We start from the raw sequence: 8,843 nt of genomic DNA on the forward strand, positions 1-8,843 counted from the left end.
AGTATTACACCATCCATTGAATGGCTTTTAGAAATGTAGATAATAAATATTCTAAATTATGTGAGAATTACGGAGCATTTTATGCTCGGTAGATCTCACATATCACATGTTTTAATAACTATTTTTAACAAAAGAGGATCATACAGACGAATCTTTTATGTTAAAAAAGTTGATGTTATAATGTTTCAACATTAAATTATAGTAGTTCATCAGGAGAAATATCGTCAAACAAACATATTACATTCAAATAACAATAACATTGAACGAAACGACGTCATCTTCTTGGATCATTTTAAATCTTAGTTTATCATGCACTGAGAGTTTGCTTTCGTTCACAAACTTATCCCATCCACCAGAAAATCGAGGCTTGGAATATATACAAACCACTTTGACCTTCCAACTGCGTCTATTCATTATCCGACGAACCTTGTTCACATTCACCCATTCTTGATCCTCCGGAATTATCCATGGTGGAATATACTATTTAACATGAAAAATAACATATCAATTGAATTCCCCTAGTTGGAACAAACAGTATGTGAAAAAATGTAAAGTAATTTTATACCACTCCATGAGAATTCTGATCTAGATTTGATCGTATGAGCACAACATCGAATACCCGATTGTTGTAATTCTGATGAACTGTTCGAATGACAGGGTCTGCATAATATATTAATACAATGTAAATATCAAATTGGAATGCTTGATATGAAAAAACAATTTAGAAAAGAGGTGGCGAAGCAAACCATCAGTGCCTATTGATATAAGGAAGGTCCTTTCAACTCTTTTTCTGGAGAAAATGGAAATAACAAACTCATTCTTGGAAGTTAGTTGGAAGAGAAGAGTATCACCAGCTTTCAAATATTTCTTATTGACGACTGCTCTGAGATTTATAATTTTTTTACTCGTTGCTAAGAAAATAAACTCATACTTATTTCCGTTACGAAGTGTAAGAAAATTCTTCCTTTTCAACATATATCGACTCTGTTAAATAAACTCTGAAGGAACTTCCTATTGCACATAAAAATGGAATATAATTGTCAAGTGGAACTTTAGATTATAATTTGTCAGATTATTGAATTTAATTAACCAAAGCTTAAGTCTTACGATCTCAGCAGCAAGTAAAACTCTCTCATCAGTATGAATTATAAACTTCTTCCCAATTCCATCATTATTGTCTGTTTTTGTAATGGGAGATGTTAGACCATATATTTATTATCTTAACATTATAAGATAATGTAATAGGTATATTGCATATAGCCTACAAATATACCTTCCAAATAAACAGGGGCCAGAAGCAACTTTTTTTTGGATGGATAATCAATCTCCATACCATTATGGTCAAGTATGAAAATGGTGAATATCCCGGAACCCCTATAGTACACCAGTGCATAAACTCCTTCATTGGTTTTGAAATCTTGGAAAAACAAACCAACATTTTCCAAGTTCTTTCCTTCTTTGTTGAAACGACAGTTGTACTGGTATCCATTGGGCAGTTGCACGGTAATATGTTCGGGCACATGATCTCCACAACATTTCATAAAATGCGAGGGTAATTTCTACACAACAAATTTTGTTAAGTTTTAATTAAGCACCAACAAAAATATCTTACTAAAATTAAAAGAGTAAAATAGTTGTATAATTACAGAATTTTGATAAATGTTAAAAGCAACTAACCATGTGTGTCTTTGCGAAATCATTGCCACATAAACGAATGAAGAATGAAGGGTGTGCTTGTGCCTGATATTCAAAGTTTACAACTTAACATGTTAAGAAAGGACAACAGCAAAACAGAGCTTATCAATATATGAGTTTAGCAGGAGTAGCTACCAAACAGAGTACGACAGTTGATATGTAATTTGTCAAATTAACAAAGTATATGTTAACAATGACAAAGTGTACTTAATCAAAGGTACCAATCTTTGGAGATTTAAGCCAATATTTGGTAATCAATCAAGTACATTGTAATTTAATACAGCCCTTTTGTTAGATTGCAATGGGTTTCGGCAAAAACTTATACTCAATCCAGCAAGACCGTGTACAAAAAATAAAAATTGAAAAAGCTTATAATGACAACTTTATGCATGGTCCACTAACTTATATCAGATTAAAATCTTCCGAAATAACATTAACTAAATTCTAACTAATGTCAAATATGTAACATGATCTATAGCTACATCTTTGTATAAATATCAAAAACAACAAAACATTCTTCATTGCATTGTACTTGATAATACTATGGTACACATTAATTTATTTTAAACTACATTATATGTATTCAATTATAACAACTGATGTTCAAATTGATTACTGATACATTGATTTCTTTTACATTGTAAATACTGCTTTGTAACAACTGATGTTATATTTTAATAGATTAAGAAACAACTATAACAATCAAAATTTGATTAACAGTTGGATGTCATCTAAGAACATCAATATAATACTGAATCGAACAAAACAACGAAAATATGTCCATATAAGTATGTGAATGACAGAGATTAGTAATGCATGTACATGATTTACCTCCATTTCCATGGAATCCGGGTTTGAACATGTTAGGTCACACTTTCACTGTAGAGAGGGTGAATACAGTGTTTATTACAATCAAATCAAACTTCAAGAACTTATGTAACAGAAAACAAACTTTATTTAAACAATAAACTCTGTTACAATCTGGAACTGTTATCTCTCAGTGATGAACAAAATATCACGAGAGCTGCTAGGGTTATAGTAAATAATATTCTCGATAATGATAACACTTATAGTGTAAACCCTATGTCTGTGTTTATATACTACACAGTTACAAGATAATCGCTAATTGATATGGAATATAATTCTGCTTCCTAAAATATATCAATCAGATATCTTCTATTCCAAGTATTCCATTCTTCACGGAATTCCTTCTTCATGCATATCTCTTCTTATGTTTATCTTGATCTTCTTAACTTTAATCAGCTACTGTCCTTATCTGATCATCCTTCAGCACTTAAGTTCTGATATCTATCTCCTGATGACATAAGTACTGATATCCCTTAAGTTCTGACTTCCAGTATAAGTACTGATCAGTTAAGTACTGATTTGTTCTGTTCAAATAAGATCTAAACATAAAACATATTAGCCATGACATTATCAAATATATCTAACAATCTCCCCCAACTTGTAAATTAGCAAAATATACAAGTTTAACAGATATTTGATGATGTCAAAAACATTAAGTACAAATGCATGAGAAATAGACAAGATAACTACAACTTACAGTCCTTAAAGTTTTTACCAATTCAACTTCTGATAACAACTTCAATCTGTATAAATATCAGAATTTAAGTAGTTGTAGATCTTCGACTTGGCTTCATCATTTTCTGATCTCTCTGATGTCAGGAGTTGTTCTGAGATAATTCTTCAACAAACATTTCTCAGCATATCTGAGTTCATCAATCATTCTCCGTTTGACATCTTTAAGCTCTGCAGTATCTTCACCAGTTTAAAATATTGCAGCTCTGAGATCATTAATCTTTTATTTTCTCAACTCCCGATCTAGTCTTATGACATAAGCTTTGTTAGACTCTAGATTGAATTCAAGCCCCTTAATACCAAGATATGTTCTGATCTGTGCAGTATTAGGCTTCATATCAACAATATCACCATTGTGATTTCTGTACTTTGGAACATATCTGCTGTCAGACTTAACAGAATAAAGTCTTTTCTGTCTCTGAATCTGTTCCTTTAAGTAGTTTGCAGCAGTCTCTGTTATTCTGTCATCCACTTGAAGTAAGAATAATACATGCTCCAATTCTTCAAAATACTTCAATGGAATTGCATTTTGTCTTATATGATAAACCCTACCATCTGTCATGAAATACAACATGATGTATTCTTTCAAGTAGGTATGGTAAACCATCTGTACAGATTCTAGTTGATTCAATCTCTCAGGAGTTGCTCCAATACCTGGTTCACTCAAGGAAGTTGGATCATCGGTAGTGTTGTGTATTCTTCTTTCATCAGCACTTCCCAATCCAGTTTTATCTCTAGCTTCCTTTCCAGTAACTACTCTTGCTTCAAAACCACTTGGAGTAGTCTTCAAAGATTGAGTCTGTTTTGCTTTAGTGAATCCTGGTAGGAGTATTTTAGATTTATTTTCTGATATCAAGTTAACTTGAGCACTGTCAGAGGTTACTTGCTTCTTCTGAATATCAGAACTTACAATTTCTTGACTCTGAACAACTTGAGCCATGTCAGAGGTTGTTTTAAGAACTTTTCTTGAAGTCAGAGCAAGATCATCTTTTCCATCAGTAATTTCTTCTTCCTCAGGAGGTACATAAGGCTTGATAGGTTCACCAACCTTTTCTTTACCCTTGGATCTTGGATCTATCTGTGGTTGTGATCTAGCCAAAGTTTCTTCAGTATGTATCCTTTCTTTGATCACAATGCCTTTAGGTTTTGGAAGTAACTTTTTACCAGAAGCTTCAGATTTAGATGTGACTTTCTCTGATTTAAGTCTGGCTTCTTCTTCCTTTAAACTTTCCAAGTCCATCCCTGGATTTTCTTGAAGAAATAACTGTCTTGACATTTCCTCATCAAGATCTAGAAGTTCATCAGAACTTATCCTTTTACCAGCAGCAGAATTTATTCTTTTCCCAGTATCAGAACTTGTTCTGTGACTAGCTTGTCTTGATGTAAACCTTCTACCTTGACTATGACCACTACCCATTCCAGAGTTTCCTTGGTCATCTTTTCCATCATCCTTTCCTTGCAGTGACTTGTTGGTTTTGCATTTGGACTTAATTACCTTCTCCCCCTTTTTGGCATCAGCAGGTAATAAAAGAGAGATAAGTAGTTCCACTGAGGTCTGGATTTCAGTAAGTTGCGATTGCTGAGAAGCTTGATTTGTCAGAATTTGAGCAATCTGAGCTTGTTGCTTCTCTTGAGTTTTCTCAATATAAGCAACCCTGTCAATGGTAGGTTGGAAGAACTTTTTCTTATCAATTTTCCAAACTTGTTCCTGTTTGATAAAGTTCTCCTGAATCTTGTGTAGCTCTGCATGAGTGTTGGAATGAAGACCTTGTAGATGTTTAGTACTCAATGCAGTGACTCTAAGCTGGGTTTTAAAATCATCAGAATGTAACATTTCATCAGCTTTAGTCAAGTGCTCATCAAGATGTAAAGCATTTGGAACACAGGAAACTGAGTTCCATTCCTTAGTCCACTCCTGACCTGCAGGAGTTTCACTCCAAGGTACTGGTGCATCCCTGATAACAAACTCCTTTACTAGTTCAGACTTAGGAAGAGTCAGTGGAGGAGTATGTCCTGAAGGACCTGCTTCATCAGCATCTACAGTTGTAGCAGCTTCACCAGTATCTCCAACATTTGCAGCATCAGAACTTAGAGAATCAGTATCTTCTGATAAGACAACTGTGTGAGTAGCAATGGAGGCTTCAACATCCTCTAATTGCTGATCTGATACTAAGTTCTGATCAACAGCCATATCCTGATGCTCACCTAAAATCTGATCATCAGCATCTTGATGCAGAGAAGGTGTTAGTGATAACTCAGGAGTTTGAACAGCATCAGTAACAGGTGTTGTGGAAGGATTATTTGCTGTTGGAGCTTCTAAGAAAAGTATTTCAGGCACAACCAGGTTCTGAATATCAATTTCAGCACTTGTGCCTGGATCAACAAGAGACATAGAAGGTGAATTAGCCTTGTCAGATACAGGTTCCTGAGATGAAGTTGATGGAGAAGAAGTGACTGGAGCAAATTCCTTGTCTTGTGAGATCAGAGATTCCTGATCCCCTTCCTTAGCTGCTTCCTCCTCATCATCTGAAACTGGCCTCTGTGCCCTCTGTTTCTTGTACTTCCTTGTTGATTTAGATTCCTTGGGAGTTTTAGGAACCGTCATACGTCTAAGCCTCTTGAGAAGCCTAGAACCCCCAATTGCAGAATCCTTCTGAGAAGTTGCCTTCTCAGCTTCATCTACCACAGGTTCTGAAGAGGGAATCTGATCCTCAGAATCTGATTCATCTCTCAAAGTAATCCTCCTCTTCTTCTGAGATGTTTGAGGAACAGTCTTTGTTCTCTTTGGCTTAGAGGATGTAGGCTTCACAGTAGGTGCTGAAGAAGAAGGTTGAGCAGTCTGTGAAGTGGAGAGATAGGATTTGAGATAAGTTCTGAGGGTAGGTTGAGTAGAATGAGAGGTAGGGACTGAGGTTGATGGATTTTGGTTATGGTGAGTTGGTTGATCATTTGAGTAAACAGATTTGTAAGTAGCAGGATCAGCATTTACCAGAATCTGTTTCACAGACTGAGGAATCTGTAATTGTCTCACCATTGATTTCTTTGTGTCAGCATTTATCAGGTCGTTAAAGTACCTTTTTGCAACCTTAAAAGGTGGGGTTTGAGTGCTGACTAACTGGGGTTCAGCAGTACAATACGTATAAATAAGTTGACAGAATCTAGCAAAATAAACAACATCTCGATCCTCTGTCATCCTATCCCCAATAAAACCAATTATTCCAGTTGCAAAATCAAAATGAGTTTGATGGATAATAGCATACCCGATGTGCTGACTCAGAATTGGGATGGCATCAAAATTTGAACACTTGTTGCCAAAAGCCTTGGTGATGCAATCGAAGAAGAAACTCCATTCTCTTCTGATATTAGCCCGTTTCAACTGTCCAAGTTTCGTCAGACTCTTTTCATATCCCAAATCAGTCATTAACCCCCGAAGTTCTGATTCCTCTGGTATAGAGAAGGTACAATCTTCTGGAAGATGTAATGCTCTTCGTACTGTACCAGGAGTGACTACATAGGAAGAATCACCCACTTGGAAAATAATACTGGGAGTTCCTCGTTTACCACCATCATCATAAACTCCAGTCCTCCAGAACCGCAGAACTTGTTGACTTGAAAATAATTCAGGCTGAGTTAAGGCGTACCCAACCTCACTATGTGCAAGAAGATCTTGCACAAAATGCAATTCAGATGGAGCTTCAGCATGATCAAGAATTGCAGCATAGTTGTTTGGAACAAACTTTGCTCCATCAATGATTAAATCCTTTGGTGCCATGTGAAAAAATATTGAAATTCAAGTATGCCTGTTAAGTGTTTGAGATAATGTCTGTATGAAAAACCAACGTGAGAAAGAATGAGAAAGAGAGTAAAAGTAAGAAGAGAGATAAAGTATAAAGAAAATAAAAGATTAAAGAAATCTTCTCTCTGTTGTTCTTATACTCTGAAAAAAAATGTTACCGTTGGACACCTGTCAGACATGCAGTAATAACGGATAGTTACTGGGCTCGAGAAAACAGGAATGATTACTTACCCAGTTGCCTTGTTTCAAGGAAAAACCATTTCAGTTATCAAGAGACACAGTTTTAATTCAAAATTGAAACCGTTAGCACTGATTGAATTATTTTTCACTGCAATATTAATATTATGAAAATGAAGCATGTTAAAAATGACCGAGATAATTTCGATGAATAAGTGCTGACAAAGAATCAGAACTTAAATAAAGACAAAATTTAAATGGTCATCAGAATATCAAGCAGGATTTAACAACACAGGATAAAATAACTCAGAGACAAAATCTTGAAGTAAAAACAGTTTCCATTAATATATCAAGTCAATACATATATGAAATAGAAATTACATCAATACAAGATTTTCCCTAAGCTTCTAATCCTAACGTCAACAGCTTTAGTCCTAGCTAAGAAGCCTGACAAAGTTGAGGATGAAGAAGAACAGGAAGAAGACGAGATTAAGTCATCTTCCTCTTCCTATCTTCGACAAACAAGATAGCGAGTCGAATGATTCGCTCTTGCTGACAGATACGACGAAGGTGAAGGTCTCTTCGAACGACCACCAGATCACGTTTGATAACCTCTGGAAATTGAATCCAGAGATTGTGAGGGATGTTGGTGATAGGGTAGGGAGTTGGAATTCCATTCAAAAAGATATGCACAGTCTCATCACCGTAATTGTAGAACCAACCAAATTCAGCCATTTGTGATAGTAAATGAAAAACAAGACTGAATTTGTGATATAAGTGTGATGAGAAGACTAATGTGAAGTGGCTGTGTATATAGGCAAGAGAATGCCAAGAGACGCAAAGATATTTAATGCTGACAGGTAGAATTAATTCTACCTCGTCTCCCTAGACTTTGAAAAAGAATAACAGTCATTGAAAAGAGAATGTGCACATGTAACAAGAGTGACCTATTCAAGGACGAGTGCCATTATGTTTTAACCATAGACTATTAATCTTCCACTTCAACATTTCGAAATTAATCTGAGACTGTTACCAAATTTTACTCACAGATAAGTCAAGTAAAGGGTTAGACTGAAAAATCAGAACTTAGACCTATACCAGAACTTAACAGTCATCAGAACATAATGTCTTAACTCGAAAAAGGAATGCCCATCTTAGTAAATCCTCATACAAGTTCTGAGTTATGAACGTCAGAATTTAATCATCAGAACGTGTAACTTAGAAATTGTCCTCAGAATTTGTGCAAAAATGACACAATGACTGTTTATCTAAAATAACATAGACCACCACATAAATTTCATCATTCATATGGAGTGATTAGTGTGTGCATTAAGCTAAATAACAGACAAAGAGTAAAGTCTGATTCACTTCAGTACATCTTAGAAATAAGTCATAATTAAAATTTTGCTAAAGAGCTGTCATTATCCTGAAACCTACTGATAAATGAGTTCATGCATGAGTCCACCTCAACTGTTGTTGTGCTAATTTTATGCATCTTTTGAAATTCTATTTTACAGTGGCTTCTCAGTGTAAGTGAGTCACGACTGTTTATCAGAATTTATGCTATTATCAGAGT

At 35.1% G+C, this 8,843-nt stretch overlaps 1 protein-coding gene across 1 annotated transcript; it reads right to left on the reverse strand.

Moving 5' to 3' along the window:
• Positions 1 to 243: 243 nt before the first annotated feature.
• On the reverse strand, positions 244 to 2,532 carry LOC141665869 (uncharacterized). Its single transcript, XM_074471852.1, has 5 exons — positions 2,527 to 2,532; positions 1,678 to 1,740; positions 1,274 to 1,559; positions 566 to 660; positions 244 to 480 (listed from the first exon to the last, which is right to left on the reverse strand). Exons 1-5 carry the CDS (start codon positions 2,530 to 2,532, stop codon positions 244 to 246), a joined length of 687 nt encoding a protein of 228 aa, XP_074327953.1.
• Positions 2,533 to 8,843: the final 6,311 nt, after the last annotated feature.

Source organism: Apium graveolens, chromosome 6, assembly GCF_009905375.1.
Source record: "Apium graveolens cultivar Ventura chromosome 6, ASM990537v1, whole genome shotgun sequence".
Classification (NCBI taxonomy): domain Eukaryota; kingdom Viridiplantae; phylum Streptophyta; class Magnoliopsida; order Apiales; family Apiaceae; genus Apium; species Apium graveolens.

Bases quoted from the DNA above. Each gene is read 5' to 3' on its own strand.
- LOC141665869 (XM_074471852.1), bottom strand. The intron at 661-1,273 runs GTATATTTGTAG...TATATTATGCAG, and splicing joins GGCCCCTGTTTATTTGGAAG to ACCCTGTCATTCGAACAGTT. The intron at 481-565 runs GTATAAAATTAC...CATGTTAAATAG, and splicing joins ATCAGAATTCTCATGGAGTG to TATATTCCACCATGGATAAT.